This window comes from Eublepharis macularius, chromosome 7 (genome assembly GCF_028583425.1).
Source record: "Eublepharis macularius isolate TG4126 chromosome 7, MPM_Emac_v1.0, whole genome shotgun sequence".
NCBI classification, from domain to species: domain Eukaryota; kingdom Metazoa; phylum Chordata; class Lepidosauria; order Squamata; family Eublepharidae; genus Eublepharis; species Eublepharis macularius.
In genome coordinates, this window is record NC_072796.1 from 19,469,778 (window position 1) to 19,495,127 (window position 25,350).

General features: G+C 46.2%; 1 protein-coding gene across 2 annotated transcripts in view; it reads left to right on the forward strand.

The window, feature by feature from the left end:
* The first annotated feature begins 9,752 nt into the window (after positions 1–9,752).
* TRIO (trio Rho guanine nucleotide exchange factor) overlaps positions 9,753–25,350 on the forward strand; it is a 283,152-nt gene continuing 267,554 nt past the window's right edge. Inside the window, exon 1 of one of the 2 annotated variants that reach the window (XM_054985288.1) lies at positions 9,753–9,987. In XM_054985288.1, coding sequence (XP_054841263.1) covers positions 9,882–9,987 — 106 coding nt within the window. In that variant the 5' untranslated portion in view covers positions 9,753–9,881. The remainder of the gene's footprint in view (positions 9,988–25,350) is intronic. The other variant, XM_054985291.1, reaches the window with a different exon arrangement.

The following is a 25,350-nucleotide window of genomic DNA, read 5'->3' on the forward strand; positions in this document are numbered from 1 at the left end:
CAAGGGATAGAATACAGCTAGGCTGAAATCTCATCAAAGGGAATGGCCCGTTCATGTTGTTTGGCTGACTTGTATACCCATCATTTTGACCAGCGAGGCCCCATGTACCTTCCTGTACTCAAGTAGCTCAATTGCTCTAGCAACCTTTGCACTCTTTCCGTCCCTGCCTGAACCCCCTTCCGCCCGGCAAACTGCACAGCCTATCAGATGCCAGCAGTGATGTAGTAGAGCGTGCAACCTGGAGACCCTTCTCCTTCCTCTTCCCCTTGAGATTGCATCCCTGTGCCACCCTCAGACCCCTCCCAGCACAGGCTGCCAAAGACTGTTGAGGACGGTACAGCAGCCTACACATTTATTGACCGCCCAGCTCTCTCCACCCAGCAATGCTCCTGTGCCTTTACAAGCTGCAGGGGCAGTCTAGAATCACAGGTAAGGCTGTCCCCCCACTGCCTTACCATGACAGGGACAAAGGTGCTGGTTGGACATCTTGTGCCACGGCAGATGCTCCAGGCTGGAACAAGAGGGTTGGCCACCCCACCGCAAAACAGACTGATGCACACTGGTTGTGAAACTGGTAGGAGTGTGGTAGGTGGAACAGAGGATTGGCACCGTGATGGGAATGGGGTCTTTCCTGGCTTCTGCCCCTGGTTACCGGCAAAGAGTCCAAAGAGAAAAGTGCGGCAATGAGTGGTCTGCATTAAGAGCAAAGGGTGAGGGGCTGCTGGTATTCTGCAGATGGAGCTTCAGCAGGGTTTGCAGCCCCCTCCTACGTTGGATGGGGTTCCCACATGGAAGGCTGCCCCTGTTGGGGGGATGTAGTGTAACCACTGAGAGCCAAGCTACAAGTGACGCCTGACACAGGTTGGACACTTGTCAGCTTCCCTCAAGTTTTGATGGGAAATGTAGGCATCCTGGTCTTACAGCTTGGCTCTCCATTTAATTAAAGTTTACAGAAACACCCGCCACACACACACCCATCAGAGGAGAAGGGGGGGCCGGCAACAGCCCGACGCCTGCACTCCCTTCCTGACCGCATGTTCTCCCTCCCATAGACTGCAACTTCAATTAAATAGAGACCCAAGCTGCAAGACCTGGACGCCTACATTTCCCATCAAACTTTGAGGGAAGCTGACAAGTGTCCAACCTGTGTCAGGCGTCACTTGTAGCTTGGCTCTCTGCCAATGTTTGCCTAGGCTTAGAAATAAATTGCTGTAGAAGCGTGCCTGTAATGTTAGCTGGGACTGCGATGTGGAGCTCTGTCTTGCTCCTAAATGAACAGAAACTGTCAGGCTCTTCAGTTTTTACCTCCGTTTCTTCTTTAGCATACATCTGTTCCACCACGAGTAGCTACAACTGAATATTGTATTCCCAAACTTCCTTTTCTTTTTTCGCTATGTTGCATACGTGTACCACTCCTCTACTTTGTGAAAAGTCTGGCAAAACCTGCCCAAACAAGCGTGGGGTTTTTTTTTTTTTGGTACATGAACAAGTTAGCAGAAGTAAGGAAACTTGTTCTGCAGGCTTCTTCCTCACATCAAGGAAGCGCCATCACTTGTAAGAGAAGTTCACTATGCTTGTAAGTTGACATTGTCCTTCCACAGGCCCAAAGACAGGTGATCAAAGAATGGAAAAAGTAAGCATGCAGGTGGAAAAGGAAGGAATTAGGAAGAAAAGTAATTCCCATTTGGGGGGAATGCAATGTCTGCCTGTGCCATCAGACTCAAATTTAATGGAAAAAACAGACCTCCTGAGAGCCCCAAGTACTCCCCATACCACAGGGCTGTCTGCTAGGTTTCTGCATAATCCATTACTCTGGCCCTCTTGAGTCATTCTGCTCCGTGCCTTACGCTAGCCAGATGGGTAGCCATGTTGCAGAAATCATCACGATCCCGTTGGAAGCTTAAACACTGGCAAAGTGTTATTTCAGCACAAGCCTTTGTGGACTACAGTCCACTTTGTTAAATTCAGGGAGTGATTCCTCGATAGGCAGACCTTTTAGAGCTAGTTTAGTGCAGTGGTTAAGAGCAGCAGGACACGAATCTGGAGAGCCAGGTTTGACTCCCCACTCCTCCACTTGAAGCCAGCTGGGTGACTTGGCATCAGTCACAGCTTCTTGGAGCTCTCTCAGCCCCACCCTCCTCACAGGGTGATTGTCGTGAGGATATCGATCAATCAATGAAGACCTTTAATGGCATAATAGTATAAAAGATAGGAAAGTACAAATTGCAGGACTGTTACAATAAGAAGATAAAAACTTGTACAGATTCATGAGGATAATAATAACACACTTTGTAACACTGAGTGGGCATTAAGTTGTCCTGAAGGGCGGCATGTAAATTGAATGTTATTATTGTGTTATTATTTATGGAGGTACTTGGAAAAAAGCAAGGCCAAAGAACCATGAAATGCAGGAATAGAGGGAAATGTAATTATATAAAATCCAAATCTAATTAAGAAAAGTGCAGAGTCCTTTAACTAATTTTGCCGTCTCTCTCTCTCTCTCTCTCTCTCTCTCTGTGGCGGTACTCACCAATACTAAGTACCAGCCACTTTGCGGGGTGGGGGAGAGGGGTCTCCTAAGTCCAGGATTGGGCAGGATTGATGGAAATCAATGCAACCATATAGATTAGTACTGGCAAGGCTTTTGTTCAGCTGGAACAGAGTGGAACAGAGTTCTGGCACCTCTTGAAAATGGTCACATGGTTGGTGACCCCACCCCCTAATCTCCAGAGAGAGGGGAGTTTAGATCGCCCTCCGCACCATGGCATGGAGAGCAATCTAAACTCCCCTCTGTCTGGAGATCAGGGGGTGGGGCCACCAACCATGTGACCATTTTCACCGAGGGTGATTTAAACTTTAAAAACTCCCCCCTTGTTCCAGCTGACCCAAAGTGACGTCATTGTGCGGTCCTGGGTCCCAACACTGAGTTCCACCACCTCTTTTCCCAGAAAAAAAGCCCTGAGTACTGGTAACTTTTCAGAAACAAAGAGCACTGAATTTTCCTAAACTAGTTGACACCCATTTTTGTTAGGAGAGGTTTTAAGAGAAGTTTTTGTTAAGAGAGTCACTGCTGAGATAAAACCCCTAAATCCTTGTTCAACCAAGGGTGGGGTTAATGTGAAACATCTTGGTAAATCCCAATTCTGTCGTCTCATGCTGAAGACTTTTTTGGTTGGACAGAGACTTTGAGGTCAAGAACAGAAACACAAAAAGTTATGCTAGAATAAAAGTTTGTTCATCTTGAAGGTGCCCACAAGATTCCACTTTGTTTTTGCATAGACCCCATCAGTCCTTAGGCTCAATTTCCAGCACGTGGAAAAGGAACACCCACACCTGTGACTCTTGGTATACCTCAGCTATCAGACCTTGGAAAACAGCAATAAAACTGTTCCATCCGTCAACTGGAAAAGATCTGTTTTAAATCTCTGTCGAGTACTGCTACTTTATTGGAATGTGAGATGTCTTGATGTAATTGCTCTCCCAATTTGTAATGTCCAGTTGTATTTCCTGTATTTACAAGGCTTAGTGATAGCCTCAAGCTTACATGTAAAAAAAAAATGTAACATGAAACAAATTTACAGAGCATAGCAACATCAACAGCAAAACAGAACCTCCTTATTCAAAGATAGTTTACCTGTGAACACTATAGGCTAGGGACAAAAGGGAGAAAGTTTGTGCCTGTTTGGAAGTATATTAACATTTGGAAAAAGAATGTTCAATTAGGCCTTGGATTTAAGGTTGCCAACTCTTGTTGAGAAATTCCTGGTGATTTGGGGGCGGGGCTTGGGATGATGGGGTTTGGTGAGGGGAGGGACCTCCAGTGGATATAATACCATAGAGTCCATTCTCCAAAACAGCCATTTTCTCCAGGGGAACTGATTGCTGTAGTCTGCAGATCAGTTGTAATTCCAGAAGATCTTCATGCTGTACCTGGAGGTTGACAGCCCTGCCTAGATTTGTTCCTGCAAGAACTGTCTTTGTTACACATGATACAGTTGCAGTAAGCACCCTCCTGCATGCACATTACGGTCTGAACACAGTCTCGAGAAGCGATGCAGCAGACTTGTACAGTACACCGGCAACTACTGATGCAGGGCTGCTACTGTTTTTGATTGGTCAGAAGGAATTCTGATTGATGACATCACGGCTCCAGCTCTACAAACATCCCATAGCTGTGCTCTTGCCTGGCCTTCTGCTTTTGAGGTGGAACAAGGGAGCTGCCATATTGAGAAAAATGGTCTGGTATGTCACCCGTTGGCAGGGCTCATTTTGAGGGGGAACGCGCAGGAACACAGTTCTGGTAGTTCTCTAAAGAGGTCACATGTCAGGTGGCCCCACCCACCTGATTGTTGGTCATTTTGGGCCCGTTTTGGCCTGGATTGGGCCCCAAATGGCCAGGATCGGGCCTAAAACAGCCAGGACTGGTCCCAAAACAGCCAGGATCGGGCCCCTGATGGGCGGTGGATCACTCTCCCACTCAGCAGCGGCCCAGTTCTGACCATTTTGGGCCTTTTCAGCCATTTTCAGCCCCTTTTTGCCATTTTGGGACCAATTTTGGCCCTGAATGGCCAGGATTGAGTCCAAAACAGCCAGGATATGTGAGATCAGGGGGTGTGGCATATGCAAACCAGTTATGCTAATGACACACTTCCGGTGATGCCAAGGGGTGTGGCATATGCTAATGAGTTATGCTAATGAGTTCCTGCAGCTCTTTTTCTACAAATTACCCCTGCCCGTTGGTACTTGTATAGGAGGTCACCGAGCCGGGTTTAAGCCCTCCGTCTTATCTGTGACTCTTACCTATTTGCCCAATGCTCAGATTGGCCTTGCGGCGCTTTCCCTTTCATACGAGTTCACTGGGTGACCTTGGACCAGTTGCTCCCTTACAGCTTAACTTCCTTCACAACAAACGTTTAGCTGCTTGTTGCAGAACTTTAACACCAAGGGCACACTGTTAACTTTCTACACGGAAACGCTGCAGAGGCCTGACAGCTCTGTAGCTCCCCAAAATGTGTACACAGGGATACAAGGACCATGCACCTGATAACATTTCATGTTAGCTTCAGGAAAGGCCCGAGTACCTGAGAAAAGCAAAATTGCTATACCCAGTGGGAAGCAATCTTTCATATGCCGGCTGGGTCATCCAAAGAAACCGGCCCTAATAGTGACCTTACTATTTATTGCAGCCTCTTGGGGGAAATGGGAATACTCCACTCTCTGTTAAATATTCCCTTATGCAAAATAGAGAAATTGCTTCCATTCTTCATTTATACTGAATGCCTTGTTAGGAAAAGTCGCAGCTGGGGGCACGGAACTGCCAGACAGGAAATAAATGGAAATTGGTGCAATTCTTCAAATTCTCCCCTTTTATTAGGGAAAAAAAGATATGAAATGCTTCTTGCCCCAACTGACGCATACAAGGCAACATTCCTATATATTCCAGAATGTATGAGTTCTTCTGGGAACTCTCTGCCGATAGCATTTCTGCGACAGAATGTGTGTGCCGAGTTCTCTACTGCCGTTGTGGCAGGCAAGACAACATCTGTTTTATCAACCAAAAGAGGCGATATAGGAGTTGTGTGATTAGTTTAAAGCAAAACCAAACCAAACCTGAAGCACCATTGAATGACAATTTAGTTGTCCTATTTGCATATTAATTGATACAACTGTGTGTGTGTGTGTGTGTGTGTGTGTGAGAGAGAGAGAGAGAGAGAGAGAGAGAGAGAGAGAGAACATCCATTGAAAACTAATATGCATTACATGCAATACTAAGCACCAGGGCTCATTTCGAGGGGGAACGTGCGGGAACGCAGTTCCGGAAGTTCCCCAAAGAGGTCCCGCCCACCTGACTCTTGGCCATTTTGGGCCCCGCCCACCTGACTCGGCCATTTTAGGCCCGTTTCAGCCTGGTTTGGGGCCGAAATGGCCAGGATTGGGCCTCTGACAGTTGGTGGATCACTCTCCCACTCAGCAGCAGCTCGATCCTGACCATTTTGGGCCCCTTTTTGGCCATTTTCAGCCCTTTTTTGCCAAGTTAGGCCCAATTTTGGCCCTGAATGGCCAGCATTGGGTCCAAAACAGCTAGGATAGATGATGTCACGGTGTGTGGCACATACAAACCAGTAACGCTAATGAATTATGCAAATTAGTTCCTACAGCTCTTTTTCTGCAAAATGTCCCCTGCTAAGCACAATTATAGCCTTCTAAGTCTGCTTAGGAGTGCTATTGGATATCAAACTTCTGGACGTTTTTAGGACTTTTACCATAGATTTCTTGCATATAGTCAAGGCTGGCCACAAAATGCAGTTACGTTTGGAGCTTTTGAGTCTTTTACAGGTTAACTGCAGAGTGCTTATGTCTCAGCAAGATGATTTTTCTTGCAGGATTGTAATTAGCTGTATTTATCCATTTAATTCTAAAGTCTCTTTCCCCTGTGGGCATTCTAATGCACACAGGGATTTAGGGTTGTCATCCTCCAGGAAGTGGCTGGAGATCTCCTGGAATTACAACTGATCTCCAGGCCACGTAGATCAATCCCCCTGAAGAGTAGAATCTATGGAACTGTACCCCAGAGATCCTTCCCCTTGCCAAACCCCAACCTCCCCAGACTGCCTCCCAAATATCCAGGAATTTCCAAACTTGGAGCTGGCAATGCTTGAGACACTTTTCTAAATCTATTGCGCTTTAGAGGGATGTTAACTCTGTTTAGGACTGTTCTGGTAATCTGAAACATACTTTATGCAATCCTAAACAGAATTAGACCTACCTAAGCCCACTGAAAACAGTCAGCTTAGACTGGAGTAACTCTGCTTAGGATGTTACTTACCTGCTTATTTATGTTATTTATAGTTCTCCTTTCTCACGGAGACTCAAGGAGGACTATAGTGCGAGTCAATATTGTTGATTTCAAAGACATTTCGATAAACAATGTAATAGGGTATATAAATGGAAACTGACGAAGAGAACTGTGATTCTCGAAAGCTTATGCTACAGTAAAGTTGGTTAGTCTTAAAGGTGCTACTGGACTCTTTTCTATAAATGCAAACACATGAAAAATAACAGTAACAATATTCTTGTTAAAACCCTTCCCTTTTTAGTGTTCATTATTACTACAACACTTTTGCTGAAAGCATCCATCATTTAACCGAGTCGCCTTCATGTATCTAACCAATTGGACTTTATCATGCAAAGAACTCCCCATTTTGGTTCGGAATCCATGTGCAGGCTGCTTTAAGGACTCCTTCCATAAAAGAGAAAGGATATTTGGATTCCACCATTATGTCGCAGTAGATTTGTTGGTCCTTTCGTCTTGAGTCATACATATGTAGAAGCAGGCCCCTGTAAACAGTCGCAACTTTAACTGGATATATTTTGTAAGCAAAATACCAACTGGGTGAAATTTCAAAAACTCAGTATCTTGTTGGTGAATTGCAGTGCAGCGTGAAGCAAAGCTATGGCCATTGAAGGCAGTGAGTTTAGGTATAATTGTTTAGTATGGCACTTTTAATCTTTCATTGTTGGGTCTACAAAATATATACAATAGAAAATGTTTTTAATGTTAATCCGTTTTTATTTTTACAGTGCCACCTGTTTTGATGGTAGTTAGATCTGTTTGTTAAGGGGTTTATGGTTTTTACTTGTAGATTTTTAAAATCATTGTAACCCAGTTTGAATCTGGTTTTGGAGAAAGGGCAATTTAAAATGCCCTGTGATGCGATTTAGGAGCCAGACTCTATGGGTGCATTTCTACTCTGTTGTTGCGTATGATCTCATTCAACTATGCCTAGATGCTGTTAGGGAGGACAGCATACAGTGCAACAGACTTTGTGCAAAGTTAAACCTTCCCAAAAGCATAACATCCTGTTGAACTCACCCATGGAGTTTGCTCTAGAATTGCTCAGGATTACATGTTTTTGAAACAAATAAATACATGAATGTATCAATACAGTCAATTTATTGAGGGCCCTCGCCCTGTGGCAAAATAATGTAATTGTGGCGCTTTCCATCAATTTTTGAAAAATCTGTTCATTTGTAAGATGTTGATTTGATGTCATACTTTGAATACATATATTAATTAATTTTATTGCTTTTTTTCTTTGTATTCATGGGAGATCTTGGGTGAAGACCAAGGTTGCAGAGCCAGGAGACGGCAAACCACCTCTGTTAGTCTTTTGTCTTGAAAGTCCCAGCAGGGGTCTCCATAAGTCAGCTATAACTTGATAGCCCTTTCCGCCATTACCACCACAAACTGACAAGTTAAAAACTGATGTTTCTCATTAAGAGAGGGAAAAAAGCCATATTGGTCAAGGTGTATCGAACCAAAAGTTGTCATATTCTCACTCTGTATAGCCTTGGCAATATATGCGCCACTCTGTTTAGAATTACACTGCAAATGGATCCTTTTAGCCCCTCGAAATGTATGATGTATTTTCTTGTTAGCCGCCCTGAGCCCGTTCGCGGGGAGGGCGGGTTATAAATCTAATAATATAAAATAAAAACACGAATTGTGAAGAACCCCGGGAGAAATCGATAGGGATTTCATTCAGAGCGAGGACACTTGCCTTTAGATATTCCCCCAGCCCCGCGCCAAATCCGTACTGCGATGCAGAGGAAGACAAAGGCTCGTATTCCCGTTGCCTTCTCGAGCGCATCTCCGCGCTGAGCCGCTTCCACACTGCGGTCGCCGGGCAACCACACCCGTCCCAAGTTGAATGGCACCGGCGGCGACGATCGGCGGGCGCGGCCCGAAAGCCTCCTCCCCGGGGAGAGGATGCGATGGAGATTTTTTTTCCTTCAAAAATTTACATGCATTAAAAGCCCTAGAAGAGAATTAACAGTGCACGAGCCGCTGGACTCGACTTCACTGCACCCGCCGGGCTGGTCTCGGGGGCGCAACGGAAGCCCCGTTTCCTTGGGCTGCGGGAGGCGAAGGCGGCTCTGCGGCGGGCTGTCGGGCGTGCGACGCACCGCCCCGGCACCTGCTGCTCCTCGGCGCGGCTGGAGAAAAGCCGCCGGGGGAGTTCTGGCCCGGGGAGGGCGGGCGGGCCTGTGCGCACGCCTGCCCGGCAAGGGGGCGCTCTCGGCCGGCGCCCGCCCCGGGCGCATGAAAGGGGATTCCCTGCCTGGGCCGCCGCCAATGGGCAAACGGCGTCGGGCCGAGCTCGGCGCTCCAATCGGAGCTCGCCGCCTCCTTCCCCCCGGCCGGGCCCGATTGCTGACGGAGGCGGCCGGAACCTCCCGAGAGCTGCCCTCTCCCCTACCCGGCCCCCTCCGGCTCCGGCGCCGCGCTCGGCCCGCTCGCGCCCTTCCCCGCCGCTTCCCTGGGCGGGGACAGCGTCTCCCTTCCTTCCTTCCCTGTCCCCACCCCTTTGCCCGGGCGAGCAAGATGGAGGAGCGGGGCGGCTGCTGCGGCTGCGGGTGCTGCGGCGCCCTTCCCGGGCACTGTGGCTGAGGCGGCCGCTCCCCGAGGACCGCAACCGCCTCCCTCCGCCTGGCCCCGCCTGCTGCCGCCGCGCTCCCCCCCCCCCGCCCCCCGCCCCGCAATTGTCTCCGCCGCGCCTGCGGCTCCTGCCTGCGCTGCGCGCCCGGAGGGGCGGCCGGGGCTCCCCACGGCGGTGGCCGCCCTGCGCGCACGCCTCCCCCCCGCCCGCCTCCTCCCCGCCCCGTCCGCCGCTTTGCGCCATCCTGCCCGCCGCCCGCGGCTCCGCATGGCTGGCTCGCCCCGGCTCGTGGCTCGCAGGTGAAGCCGGCGCCCTGGAGGCGACGCCGTCGAGGCCCCCCGCCCCTCTGCCTCTGCCGCCGCCTCCCGCCGCCGCCGCCGCCAGGATCCAGTCGCGGGAGCCCGCTTGAGCGGCCGTGGTCCGGAGGCGCCTCCAGCAGCCATGAGCGGCTCCACCGCCGCCTCCTCCGCCAGCGGCAACTCGGCCGGGGAAGGGGCGGAGGACGCGGCCAAGGATTCCGCAGACATCGCCGCTTTCTTCCGAGCGGGTGGGTCTGCCTTTCTGCCTTCTTCCTGGGGCTGGGGATGGGCGGGGGGCGCCAGCCTGGAAGCCGGGGGCGGGGGGGGGGGCGGCAGCCCGAGCGTCCTCCTCTCTGCCGGCCCTTGATGCGCTCCGGGTCGAGGATGCTTTTCATTTCTCTGGCGGGGCGGGGGAGGGATTTCACGCCCTGGAGCGAAAACCCGGCCTCGGTTTTTTTGTTCACTTGTATGGAGGAGGGCTGTCGAGGAGCCCCAGCCGCAGCCCTGGCGCCTGGCTTGGCGGTGCATCGCTTCCTAGATGCCTCTGATGCAGCCCTGTGCACAGATGCTCCGGCGGCCTGGGCAGGATTGGAGCCCGGTGGCACCTCCGAGAGCCACGAGGCTTTCAGGGTCTGAGCTTTCCAGTGCCAGAGCGCCCTTCTTCAGATACCGGCTTTGACTTAAAAAGGTCACCCCCTGCAAATCTTGTCAGTCTCTGAGGTGACGCGGGGCTGCGATCCTGCTGTTCTGCTGCAGGCTCCCCACCTAAAACTCTCTTCACAGGGGCTTCAGTGTCACCGTGGGCTTTGGCTGAAGTCAGGATGGCGCTGCCAGCTGCTTGGGCTGGTGGAAGTTGGCCACTAAAGGAGACCCATCTTTGGCTCCGGTGTTTCCCTGCCTAGTTAGCAAGGCCGTTCTTTGTATGTCTCATGAAGGACTGGCTTCCCCCTCTTGGCTGAAGGAGTGCGCAGAGGAGAGGCCAGGCTTGCTGTGGAGTCCGGCATGTGGGGCGATGTCATTGCCAGCCGCCTTTGTCGTGGTTCCTTGGCGTAAGAAATGACAAATGAAACCCTTTCCTGGGCTTCCGATATCCTGGAGAGAAATGAGAATTTTTGATCCTTCCCGTGGCCTTGTTGATTCTGACTGGTAGTAAAATATGAATAGATTCCCCCCTCCCATCTGACGCACATCTGTCTGCCTGTCTTTTGGGTTCCAATATTGACATATCTGTTGTGGTGTGGCCCAGTTTTTACGTAATTGTCCTTGTTGGGGCCTTAATAAATGAATCTGGCAGAAGAAATGGACACCTAAACGTGCCTTTGTGCTTTATAAGGGAGGCTTTATCTGAGGGCTTGTTAGTCAAGGGACACATGTATCTTGCGCACAGCAAGGCTGTGTAAGAAAAATACTCCCAACACAAGGCAAATGCCAGGGGCCTTCCCTTACATGGTCACTTCAGCTGTTGTGGTAACCTTCCTGTATCCTATTACAGCAGTGGTAAAACTTTCAAAAAGAAAATGCTTGTGAGGTGGGTCGTGGCTGTGAGCAGAAAGCAAATGGGAGGGAAGCAGAAGTTAGCAGGCTTTCGGAACCAAAACCTTTTCCTCAGACCCACAAGGGAAAAAGGTAACTTGCACGTGACTGGAAAGGAGCAAGAGTCCAGTAGCACCTATAACAAAATTTGTGGTAGGGCATGAGCTTTCGTGAGCCACAACTCACTCCTTCAGATATCTGGAAAGGTGACTTGCAGGGACTGTGTTCTCAGCAACTCACTGCCTGTGACTAGTAGATGAGCATGTGTACATGTGGGTGAATGGCTGGGGAGGACGAAGATTTCTTTACAGGCAGGGGAGCAGTGCTCCAGTGTCTGGCTTGTAACCGGCTGGAGGTATTCTCTTCTGGAAAGTCAAGGGAGGAGGAAAACTTCTGGTGCCTCACATTGATGGCCACTGCCTCTTTCTTCGGTCACTGGCTCTTTCTTCGTCTGGGTGGAGGGCAAGCAGTGTCTGACATAAAAAGGACGATAAGCACTTGGATAAATCTAAGCAAAGCGCTGAGCCCTCTTCTGAATGCAGGGGGCGGGAGAAATCCTGTGGTTGGCGGAGGGGAAAAGCGAAGGGGCTGCCCGCATCACTGCTGTGTTTGCTCCTTGGCAAGGCAAGGTGGGGGGGCATAGCAGGAAACCCCTAGAAGTCTACCCTGTTTGAGATTCTTCCTTAATGCCCCTGTGGCTAGCGGTAGGGATGGAAGATCTCACTCTGTGCTTCCCTCTCTTCGGCCACATTATTTTTTTTCCTAGTGGTGGTTTTTGATCATCTAGCTTTTTTTTTTTTTGGTGGGGAGGAGGGTGGCTGGCTTAACTTAATGCCTTTAAAAGGACCGAGTCTGGCAAAAGGTGTGGGGTGGGAGAGAAATGCAGACTCATTGCTGGCGAAATGAAGGGGATGTCAGAGCAAAGTCTGCGCATTTCTGTCTATGAGTAACATGGGTGTAGATGGAATCTGGGTAGATCATGGTTGCTTTAAGTAGCAAATGGATCGCTTGTGCCCTTCCCAGCTGTGGATTTTGGAAAGGTTGACAGGGCGGTGGAAACCAGCCAAGAGAGCTCCCACAGATATTGGCAGGGCAGAATAATCTCTCCCTATGAGTGAAGTTTCTGGCTTCTTTGGTAGGGTTTGTTTTCATTCTAAGAATTAAGCCTGCGGATGGTTCATGTTCCTAAAAAGTCCATAGCATCTATTTCCTATCGGTGTTGTGGGCAGAGTCTTGCAGCGTGGAGATCAGGGGATGCTGTGTGGCACCAGCTGTCAGAGAGCATAGAGCTCAAAGTGTGCGTTGTTGTGGGTCTTTTTCCTTTCCAAGTCACAGAATCTGGGTGAAAGTTGCTCGCTGCTAGTGTCAATAATGCATGTACCTGATCAAGATGGGTGGAATTCTCGCTGGGCTCCACCAGCCTTGCTCTGAGCAGCGGAACAAAGGCGTTTTGACATATGCCGGTTTGTAACATGATTGGGTAATGTCATCATTTGTGAAGTCTTTCATTATTGGACATCGGCCGGCATGGGGCTGGCTTAAGTTCAAGAAACCTTGCAATTACATCCAGGAAAAGTTACCATCCCACAGCAATTGTTAATAGCTTGCCTGCTCCTGCATATCTGTTTCCGTCCTTTGTGGCTTGGAAATAGCGACATTCTGCAAAGGTTTGCTACCTGCCTCCCCTGGGGTAATTTCTTCTTTGGTGCCTCAGGTGAGTAACTAGTCGCAAGCCTGAATTAAAATATGTCATGCTCTGGGTTTTGGGGGGTTTTTTGGCTGTGGATTTATTTGGTTTCTTTTTCAATAGTGTTGTTGCCCACGGGGGGCTCTTGGGAATGGTTGCAGACTACAGAGTATCAATAAGAATATATTGGTGGTGGAGGCACAGGAAAGCGTGAAGGGCTGTAAAAATGCAAGAGAGAATCAGAGTGAGAGACTTGCTGTTCCTCAGAATTAGCATTTGCTTGATATGTGGATATACCACTGATTTGATCAGGAAGCATTATTTTTTTCAGTGGTATTAAACACCCTCAGATCTGACCGATGGCACGGTTCCAGAACAACTGTCCAAATTTCTGTGGTGCCTTTCTGTGCCATTCAGTCGTTGACTTTATACTGGCCAAGATAATTGCCGTTTCCACACACACTGGATAATGCACTTTAGCAGTCCTTTGGAAGTGGATTTTTTGTTTCACACACAAAAACCCAGTTCCAAATGATCGCTAAAGCGCATTATCCAATGTGTGTGGAAGCAGCCAGTGTATCTTAGAGTGGGGAGAATGGGAGAGAAGACACCTTTGCCAATGGGCATTAATATTTTTAGATATTTATTCCCCACTTTTTCTCCTAGTGGAGACTCAGAGCAGCTTGGAACACTGCTCTTCAAGTGTCTTTTTGATCCTCACAACCATGCGGTAGAACGGAGTTCCGGAACCTCTTGAAAATGGTCACATGGCTGGTGGCCCCACCCCCTGATCTCCAGACAGAGGGGGGTTTAGATTGCCCTCCGTGCCACGGCGCGGAGGGCAATCTAAACTGCCCTCTGTCTGGAGATCAGGGGGCGGGGCCACCAGCCATGTGACCCATTTTCTCTGAGGGCAACCCACTGAGTTCCACCACCTCTTTTCCCAGAAAAAAAGCCCTGGCTGGGTCTAACTACTACACTGTATTGTGGAGAGGGCAACGTGGGGAAAGCGGCAGTGTTAGGGAATTGATCAAAAGGGGGCAGGCAGGAGAAGGGCCGCTGGGGATGGAGAGGCCTTCTTCAGTGGTGTTTCAGGCATGCAGGAGGAGTGGGACGTGAGGCAGCCCCAGCGCTTGGGCTTTGCTTTCTGCAAACAGGGAGTGGGCTTTGAGTTTGTTATGGTGCAGCAGCTGTTGAAAGGGTTGTCTGAGTCATTAGGGAAGGTCCTTTTTATGGCATGGAATGTATTAAATATGCACAGTTGGATGTTTCCAGTGGACTAGTGACTCTTAACAGGTGTTTCGGGTGGTACCCGGATCCCGGCTGAAACCCTCAATATTAAGACCTGTAGGTGGTTTATAAGTGTCACTTAGGGGAAAACTGAGAAAGGTAAGGAAACAAAATACAAGGACTTGTAATGGCATGATTAATGGTGTGCTTTTAAAAAAACATTTTAGCTGGGTGAAGAATTCTGAAGAACTCGAAAGCTTGCATAACATGTTGTGGTGTGTTGGTTCATCTTAATAAAAAATATCATGTGGCTGAAATGATTTTTCTAGGAAGGCAGCGCAGACACATATTCAGGGTGACAAAATGGTACAGGTCCAGCGTGTGCTTTTTACTCTCTTTTGTTGAGGTGGTAGTATAGGAATAGCTCTCTACTCTTAAAACGGCTTGTGTCTTCTCATCCTAGAAGGTATCAGCTTAAACCTTCAAGTTGAAGTTGAAATTAAGGTTGAAGTATTGTGATCTGCGATTTGTTTTTATAGAATCTGTTTTAAATTTGTATTGATTGTTATTGCTATTGTTAGTCACCCTGAGCCCGTTCGCGGAAAGGGCGGGATACAAATCGAATAAAATTAAAAAAAATTAAGTTTCAGGTCATCTCAAAGGAACGGAGCACGTCTTCAAGCTATTGTACTGTTGCCCACTTTCTTGGAAATAGATATAATTTCTCAGTATAGCAACTTTTGGGGGGAGGTCTTAATGCATGAAACAACAGATAGGGTAACACTTGTGGCCAAATCTAGTATACAGAGTGTGAAAGGATGCTTATTCAAATTGTAAGCTAAGTCCCTTGGTATATGGCAGGCTCCTGCCCCTTTCAATTTCCCTGTATTTATTAGCTAAAATCAATAATGGTTGTAATATATTGCTTCTGAATTTTTTTTAAAGCAGCATGAAGGCATTGTGTGTTGGCTGAACACCTCTCTCTGTTGAGGTCTGAGGACAGAATGTTTTCCATGCTCCTCTTCTTCCTTGCTTCTTCCCTACAATTATATAACTTGGCCCACCAGTTTTGATGTGCGGCATAGCCCTTCGTGGTCTACATATTTTAAATGCCTTCCAAAAATAGATGGAGGGGTGACTTTGAACAAACCAGATCAAGTAAAGTTTAGGAAGTTGTGTAATGTTAACAGCCTTCAAGTTCTTTATTGTGTTTCGTGCAACTTTGAAAATGCTTTAAAAGGTTTTAGAATGTTCTTGCTAAACTGGTGAAATCCAGACCTTGCATTTCAGCTGTGTTCTGATTCTTGCCTTGCAAGTATCAAGTAAAAATAAGTAGCTAGAATATATCAGACCAATGGATTTTCTACATTTCCTAACTTCAGAGAGCACCAGCTTATCTTTTGGGGGTTTCCCAAGCACTACAGTCATGCTTGCGTTTGTCAACATCCTTAGGGGCTGCTGTCCTATAGAAGAGGGAAAATATGTTGTTTTCTGCTACCCTAGAGGGCAAGACTAGATCTAATGGGCATAAGTTACGGATAGTTGATCCATAGGAGAAGGTCCCTAATTGTAAGGGAAGTCTGAGAGTGGAATGAACTATGGGATGAGGGAAGACAGAGAGAGAGAGGAGGTCTTCAAGCAGAGGACCAGTCTACAGTCTGTTGGGAATATGCCTAGTTTTGGGTTTTGTGCATTGAGCAGGGGGTTGGAGTAGATAGCTGAGAAAACCCTTCCAATTCTAGATGCAGAGGAGTTAGCCATGTTAGTCTGTGGTAGCAAAATCAAGAAGAGTCCAGTAGCACCTTTAAGACTAACCAATTTTATTGTAGCATAAGCTTTCGAGAATCAAGTTCTCTTCTTGTTCAAAGGTCTTCAACCCCTGCCCCATGAAGTGAGTGTACCATAGAACATACAATGCAGTATCTGTGCTTGGATGTACATGTGTGGAGTTGACGATGGTGGGCAACCTGTCCTTTAGCGGATCTTGATCGTCTTGTCTTTATTTCTTTGGAGTAGTTCATTGCTGATTTTCTCCCAAAGTGGACCCACAATAGAGAATTACAGATAACAAAACCTTTTAAACAAAGAAAAGCCAAATGTATCCAGGATGGCCTTCGTCCATTGAGCTGTCAACTGCAGGTCTCTGGCTGCAAGCCATGAGCTAAGAGACCTTTTACTCTTGGGCTCATGGCTCTTAATCCATCCAGAAGAAGATATTCTCATTGAGTAAGTGTCTGAGGAACATTTGAGTTCCTTAGAATATTTTTTTGAGTACGACTCAGTGTCAACAAAGCCTGAACGTCTTCTGATAAAGGAATGATATGCTTATTGTAGGTAGGATTTCTTTTCCTATTAGATGAATTCTGTCTTGTTGTTCTCATTTGCTATTGCAAGAAGATGTCCTTGCTCACTCTCCATTATTTATCTTGCTTATATGCATTGTCTATGCATTGTCCAAAGTTCTAGCTCTGGTAATAGTTGCTCAGCTCACTCTTCAACATTAATGTAAATCCTCTTTCTTTATTCTTACAGGCATCCAGTATTTGGCTTCTCCTTGATTTTAAGCTTCTCTTCTTTGCTTTCAAAGGTCTCTCTAGTTTGGCTGTTACTTGATTTCTCATTGGTTCACTTTATAGGCTGCTCTTTCAGTTCTCTATTTACCTTTTTAAGGCTAAACTCCCTTGCACCAAATACCTGTGTTTTCCTGTTTTGTCCTTCCCTATGCCTGAAGTGTTGTTCTGAGCATATTCTGTGTCTGACTTCACTCTGCAGTCTTAAAAGTGGTGTTTCTTATTTCTTTCCAATCAAATATTGTTAAAAATGTCACTTGCATTAATCTTAAAATAGATTTGGGATTTAAACTTGCCAGGATATTATCAGTTCACATTGGTATCAAATCGCACTATTCAAAATGACACTGGTAAGTTATTTTACAATTCATTTACTTTTATTGTCTGTCTAGAATACAACTGAATATTCCCACAGCAGTTAAAGAAGCTGAAATTGACCTGTTCTGATGTGAAATACCAAATGCATTATCCACACTTCGCTCTGACACCCTTCTTGCATGTCTTCAGCTGCAGAATGTTGGAAGATCAGCTGTTGATAGTAAGACATTTCAGCACCCAATTGTGTGGCTTTTAGAGAGAATTTCAGAACTGATCAACTTAAATAGGGTACTTGATTGAAAAAGGCTTGGAAGTGGCAGAGTTTATGGAAATAGTTCTGAAAGGCAATATTGAGAGAGTGAAATTCTGCATTCAGCAAAGTGTGATGCTATAGTCATTTCTTGACAGTTGCTTCTTAAAGTTGCAAGTGAAAGAACAGCATTTTGAATGCTTTCTGCTTAAACCCCCTGCATGTAGAAAGTCAGCATATCAGGGAAAGGATCATGCACTCAAAAATACAGAATAACAGCAGCATAAATAAACCAGTTTAGGTTAAATGATGAGCAGGAATTCAGGCAAAACAATAGGTGAGGTTAAACAGCAAAAGTCCTTAAACTGCAAAAACCTTACCAGTTCACAGGTGTCTAGGGTGGGGGGGAGAATTAAACTTTGCATTTAAACGATAGCAGGTTGGTTGCCAAGGAGAGGATTTGAGTGCATTCTGCAAAGCAGGTGCCACAACAGAAAAGGTCCTGGCCATTATGACCGCCGACTTTGTTTCAGAGCTACACCTCTGATGATAATTTGAAAACTTCCCAGTCGGGAACAGAATTAGGCAACCCTTTTGGAATCCTGCTGTGACCTAGCATGACAATTTGTTGAACGTGGATGAATGACCATGACGTGTAATTCAAGTTAACTGAAGATCAAAATTGTAATCCTTCAAGTTACGGAAATATGTGGCTATTAACCAGGAAGCTCTGAGGGGGTTATGATGGTGGTGGAGAGTGCCCTCAAGTCATAGCTGACTTATGGCGACCCCTGCTGGGGTTTTCATGGCAAGAGAGTAACAGAGGTGGTTTACCATTGTCTGCCTCTGCAACTTTGGACTTCATTGGAGGTCTCCCATACAGTTACTCACCAAGGCCGACCCCGCTTAGCATCTGAGATCAAATGAGATCAGGCTCACCTGGGCTATCCAGGTCAGGCAATTTGCATGGTGGTCCTGGTAATGGCCATGATGGTCCAAGGTGAACATCCTCCAGATTCAAAGACTGTGTAGCAGATGGTTGGAGATTAATGTGGGATGGGTGTGTATGTCATGTGTGTGAGCTTCTCAAGAAGATCTGTCTAATGCTGAGATGTTTCTGTTAGATTTGGCAAGGTAATTCTGATATAACAAAACAGTACTCTTTTGATGTAACTTCAGACATGTTGCTGTTGGGCATGTGTCATTTTTATTGTCCTTCAAAAAGCTGAAGATGCTTTTGTCTTCCGCTGAAATATGAACTGTTGTCTGAGTTGAAATTACAGAAGGAATATACTACTGCTTGTTTAGAGCTTCCGAAATGGTGATTTGTGCTTTACCAGAAATCTCCTGCAGAGAATTATTAGCACTTCATTTTGTATTTCTGGGAAGCATCTATCTTTATGGAACTTTTCCAAAAACATTAACACTAAATGAAATTCCAGCAATAGTGCCTATATTCATATCGGAGAGTATTTTGGATCTTTTGAGTGAGAGCTTTGGAGCCTTGCTCTTGCTGTGGTTGTAAACTAGGTTGCATAGCTTAATGCTGCGGGTGAGGTTTACCTGTTTGAACTGTCCTGTGCACAAAGCATTCTGTGTACATAAATGCTGGGGAGAGAGCCTTGCTTTCCTCCTGCTGTTATACTATCTTAGATGTAGGGAATTGTGTTTTTGGAGGACCATTGTCATGCAGGCCCCTAGAAACAGCCCAGAGTGGTACAGTCAAGAGCAGATTTATCGGAACAATGAGAACAAGGCAGTTTTCTGCTCCTCCAACAATCAGGGAATTCCTAAAACTGCTATTTATGTGTGCAGAGTTCAAGTTTTACAGATTGAAATGTGATTCCCGCCCTCGCCCACACCTGCCGAGAAATCTTGGAAGGAAAAAGAAGCATAATGTTTGCATAGCTGCGGTTGACCAGTTACGTCTGTGTTAGTTTTAATCAGGGTGAAGCATGGTATGAGGATGGTTAATGCCACATAGGCTTGCTTTGGACATCGTGCCTAACCATGGCTTGTGTTAACAACGATCTGATCCCAAGCCATAGTTTGAGCTTCCAAATCCATGGTTTAGAGCTGCTAGTTTTTCCTGTCTGTTCAGCACTCAAGTTTCTAAGTACAGTGACCCTCAGCTATTATTTCAATCCGTATATCTCATCAAAACCATAATTGGCACAAACCATGGCTCTAATTGTGGTTTGCTAGCAGATGGGGAGTCAGTCCAAATTAAAGCACCTAAGGACACTTAGCTCATAACTGGGTATGCAGATTGAATTGAGCCATACCCTGCTTATAGTCCCATCTGTGCAGATACCACTGCGTTTTGTAATGTGCCTGGCTGTATTAGCTGATATTGCGTGTTGAGACTGTACTTTTGGGGAATTGCCCAAACAGAAAAGAATAGTATAAATGTCACACATCTGTTATACAATCCATTTTGTTATAAGTACTTTTGAATACCATCTGCATGTGAATAGTATCATCTCATCCTGTATTTTAATTCTTAGCCCTAAAGAGTTAAGAAGCATTGAGAAGAAGGCAGAAGAGCTAGAGCTGAGACAACTTGCAGAGATTCCGAGGAGAAGGTGGTCTCATGGAGTAGAGTAATTGGCACAGTTTGGTTTCCTCGGAGGACAGTATTCCACATTTGGGATCTGGAAACCTTGACTGAATGACTTCCTCAGCCAAGCAGTGAATAAATAGGCAGTTCTCTGTTGCTTTGGATTGAGGCTTAGGAAGATTTTGCGGATGAAGCGACCTGCAGTGACAAGAGCAGGTTATATTATGATCTTGTGTGCAAGCAGAGAAAGGATTTTGTGCAAATTCGGAGTTTAACGCGTGATATTCCTCATCTTCAGAGGCTTCGTTTTTACTGCTTAGCCGGTGTTGGGAAACCACCACTTCAGATTGTAGATGAGGGCTCACATGAAACATTTCTGTTTACACCAAACTGTTTATTCCATATAGAAGCAGCGGGTCTGGGATCTGGAGAACTGGGTTCGATTCCTCACTCCTCCAAAGGTCACCCAGCTGAAGCCAGCTGGGTGACCTTCGGTCAGTCACATCTTCTCAGAGCTCTCTCTGCCCCACTCACCTCACAGGTGATTGTTATGGGGATAATAATAACATACTTTGTAAACCACTCTGAGTGGGCGTTAGGTTGTCCTGAAGGGTAGTATATAAATTCAGTGTTGCTGTTGTTATAAAGCTAGATGATGGGAAGAAGGGTAAATATGTACAGAAGAGCATTATTGCAGTGGTTCCTAACCTTTTTGGTATGGTGACCCACCAATCCAAATCTACTTGATATGGTGACCCATTCGGAGCCGATCGAAGGTTTTGGGGTGCCCTAGGCAGACTGTGACATGAGTGCCCATTTAGTTCTGCATTCCATTTTCTACTGTAGCCAACCAGATGCTTTTAAGAAACCAACAAACATTGCACAAAAGGCGCAGCTGCCCCCTAAGCAAGTGTCATTTTGAAGTACGTAGTCACCTATAGTCTGTTGTAGTGGGTTCAAGTGCTGGTTTATCATCTTGGTGACAGTTGGGCTGTAGTGTACAAGACTTGCCACATATAGAATTTCTTCACTGTCCTTTCTTGTATCTTTCATGAATCCCCTAAGTTCCTTATTACTAATATATATTTGCATTAAGTTTCTTATGAAACAATGCAAATATATCCACAACCCCCTAGTCCCTTGTGCAGATATGATTAATAATAAAATGCGATAGATTTTAATACATAAACCTTTGCTTTAGTTACTAAAGTTGAGTTACTTTCTGAGGTTGCAAAATAGCAAAGAGTCCAGTAGCACCTTTAAGACTAACCAACTTTTGTGACGAAGACAGCTGTGGCTCTCGAAAGCTTATGCTCCAATAAAGTTGGTTAGTCTTAAAGGTGCTACTGGACTCTTTGCTATTTTGCTACTACAGACTAACATGGCTAACTCCTCTGGATTTCTGAGTTTGATTTCCCTTATTACAAAACAACCTCAGCCAAATAAGATTGTTCTGTGTCTCATAATGCATTATTTCAGAGGCAGCAACGGTCTAATCTAATGATAAATCATCAGACGGCATCACCTATGACAGGCTAAATGAGTTAGAAAAAGGAGCTCTCAAAAGGAGAAAACCTACCGTTTCTTGAGGAATAACACACATTTGTTTTGTCGACTGTGATGGAGTGGAGAGAACGCCACTGGGAGTGGTACAGCTCTCTTGACTGATGCTGTTGTGCTTCAGAATAAGCACCCTGATATTCCCCAGATGGTGCCACAACACCTATAGGAAAGTGCACGTTCAGAAATTGTCAGTCTTCATCAGATGTAAACAACAAAGAAGTGTTTGGTGAATGCCACAGTGGAAAACTACACTGACAGGGTGCTTCAAGCGTCAGGAGTATGAAGATGGTGCAAATTTCAGTCTATTTTGCAAGAATCTCAGGAAAGATTTTGTGTGGGCTTATAGCTAGTAGCGTTCACATTCATGAAGAACTGCAGCCTGTCAGTGCATGGGCAGATTTCTAGAAGAAAACGACTGTGTAATCATAGAAACCAGATTACGTCACATGAAGAACCTTGCTCAAAAAGTCAGTCTGCACCCTATCTTGGTTCTCTGTCCCCCGGTAATGTTGTACAGATGACTTGGAAGGAAGGTCTGCAGAAATATTCTGAAACTGTCAATCTGCCTGGAGTTCCGCACATGCTGTTTGAGAACCAGAAAGTAATGCACAAGCAATTTGCAGCACTTGGACTACAAGACTGGCAGGTGTACAGGGTTCCATGGATTGGAATAGTGGGAGGGTATAGCTATGCCCATTGTATGCGCAGCAGGAATCTGAAGTCCGTCTTGAAGTCATCAGTAATGAGCTTTGTACCTATAACATTGTTGAGGAGTTCATGAAAGAGAAACAGATGTCTAACAATGAACTAGCTTCCTCTACTAGTACAGAATAGGATTATTAAGATCAGTGGTCAATGCAGTGGTCACCTCCAGGCTGGACTACTGTAACTCGCTCTACGCTGGGCTGCTCTGTCATCTACTTCAGAAATTACAACTGGTCCAGAATGCAGTGGCACGCATTTTGGCTGGAACTCTGTTCCGGTCACATATTACACCTGTTTTGCACCAGCTGCACTTGCTCCCAGTGGAGTTCCGTGTCAGGTTGAAGGTTCTAGTTTTGGCTTTTACGGCCCTTAGTGGACAGGGACCGACATACCTACAGGACTGCCTCTTGCCTTATACCCCCCGGAGGCTGCTTCGATCAGCAGACAAACAACAACTGGTGATCCCTGGCCCCAAGGCGGTTCGCCTTGCCTCAACCAGGGCCAGGGCCTTTTTGGTCCTGGCGCCTACCTGGTGGAATTCTTTGTCTGTGAAGGCCTGGTCTCATCAAGATCTGCTATCATTTTGCCAGGCCTGTAAAACAGATGTTCTGCCAGGCTTATGGGGGCTGAGGCAGATGAATCATCCAACCGGCCCCTCCCAGTGGGGGGGAGGGATATGTGCCCAACCCTGCACTGGCTGAGTTTTAACCGCCCTGCCCTGTGGGCTCGAGGTGTTATGTAGGGTGCAATTATGAGCTGCCTTGTTTATATTAGATGCTGTACGTTACAATTGCTACCAATGTTTTTAATTGTTTTAACTGTTTCTTGTATCTATGTATTTATGATGAAAATCTGCTCTGAGCTCGCTAACGGAGAGAGTGAACTAAAAATTAAATATATAAATAATAAAGACTTCCAGGAGAAAAAGAAGCCTTCAGTTTGTCAAGCGTATTCGCACAAGAGTTGCTTTCTTTTAATGTCCAACAACATTGCTTCTCCGTATTGCATATTGAGCAGAACCACAAGTGACAAAAGGCACAGGTTGGACACTTGTCAGCTTCCCTCAAGTTTTGGCGGGAAATGTAGGCAGCTTGGCGGAATGTTGGACAAGTGACCGTTGAAAAGTCCATTGGACAGCAGTCAGAGACTGAAGCTGCAAGACCAGGATGCCTACATTTCCCATCAAAACTTGAGGGAAGCTGACAAGTGTCCAACCTGTGCCTTTTGTCACTTGTGGTTCCGCTCATTGTGATGGAAGTCGTATGTGAGCAAGCAACAAGGCCAAGTCTGGAAACTGTCAGGCTCAAATCCAGTGCTTGCTAGTGATGAAATATCCACGAGAGCAACGGGGATTTCGTTTTTTAAAAATTTACTTCATTTACACCCTACTTTTCTTTCCCCATGGAGGCGCAGAGTGGTTTATGACGTTCTCTCCTTCTCTTTTATCCTCAACAACCATCTTGTTAGATAGGTTAGGCTGAGAGCAAAGCTACAAGTGACGAATGACACAGGTTGGACACTTGTCCGTTTCCCTCAAGTTTTGATGGGAAATGTAGGCATCCTGGTCTTGCAGCTTGGCTCTCCGACTGCTGTCCAATGGACTTTTCAACTGTCACTTGTCCAACATTCCGCCAAGCTGCCTACATTTCCCATCAAAACTTGAGGGAAGCTGACAAGTGTCCAACCTGTGTCATTCGTCACTTGTAGTTTGGCCCTGAGATTGTAACTAGTCCACAGTCAACCCTGGAGCTGCCATCGCAGAGCGGAGGGTCAAATCTGCATCTCCCAGATCCTAGTCAGATACTCTTATCACTATATCACACTTGATCTTTATTGATTGAAAGCAGCAATCAATATCTTGTCACCTCTGCCCCCCAACCACGGGTTTAGCATGGAGATGGCTACTGCATACATGTGCTTTGATCCTTTTACCCATCTACATTGGGTTTGCGTGCCTTCAAAAAGGCCACTAGAGGAGCAAACCAAGCACAGAAAAGGCACGGGCATCCTTTCAGAATAGGAAGTGCCTGTGGATTAGCAACAGTCCTCGGAATAAGGAATATCTAATTTGGATATGAGAGATCTTCAGAACAGAATGTGAATGTTCTCCTTTTTTGAGGGGAGCAGAGCTCGGATTTTTACATGCCATGACACCATGTAAAAGCAGGCACAAGGCAGACATAAGAATGATGACACATACATCGTCCTTCATGCTGTGTAATCGTCCTCTTCCATTGTGATAATATCCATAGATACGAATGTTTTTGTACTTCAGTTGTACACCTATTAAAAGAAAAAATGAGACAGAACAGTCAGAGCCACACGTCATATGTGCTTGAGTTTACCTATCATGCATGCAGTCCCTGGATGGGACGCAATTTCTTTCTTGTTTTTAGCATTAGTAAAACACTGTGTGCACCATCAACAACTAGTGTGTCCTACAAGATCCTGGATTGGAAGGCATCTTTAACAAAGAAGTTGAACAAAGTGGCATGCTGTTCTTTCACTGCGTCACCGCAAGAATTGGGCTGTGAGAGACAGAGAACCCAGATGCTACTTCCATGTCTTCAGTGCTATGCAACACATAACACGGGTTAATGTGATAGTATATGCTGGGGACAATTGTGTCATAGAGAGCAGAGACTCGCCGAGGGCTGGGAACTCTTATGGTACAATGGCCTTCATCATAATATCTGAAGAAAATATGTAAGATGATGTCCATCAAAACGGGCATTTTCAGAAATTTTCACGTTCATATGGTGGTAATATAACAATAACATTCAATGTACATTCCGGCCTTCAGGACAAGAAGACCCGCTCAGAGTGGTTTACAACGTGTTATATTATCCTCACAACAATCACCCTGTGAGGTGGGTAGGGCTGAGAGAGCTCTGAGAGAGCTGTGACTGACCCAAGGTCACCCTGCTGGTGTCAAGTGGAGTGAGGAATCAAACCTGGTTCTCCAGATTAGAGTCCTCCTACTCTTAACCACTACATCAGACTGGTGTGTTACCTATTATCACACCAAACAAAGAAGATTAAGCTAATGCTGCTGGATGTACAGAATGCCAAACATGTTATACTTTGTACAATGGAAGTGAGTCCATAGAAGACAACTATTCAAACAGCAGTGGGAATGAATTTATCTTTGGGGAGTCAAACAGTGATAGCACTAACTCTAACACAGTGGGGGAA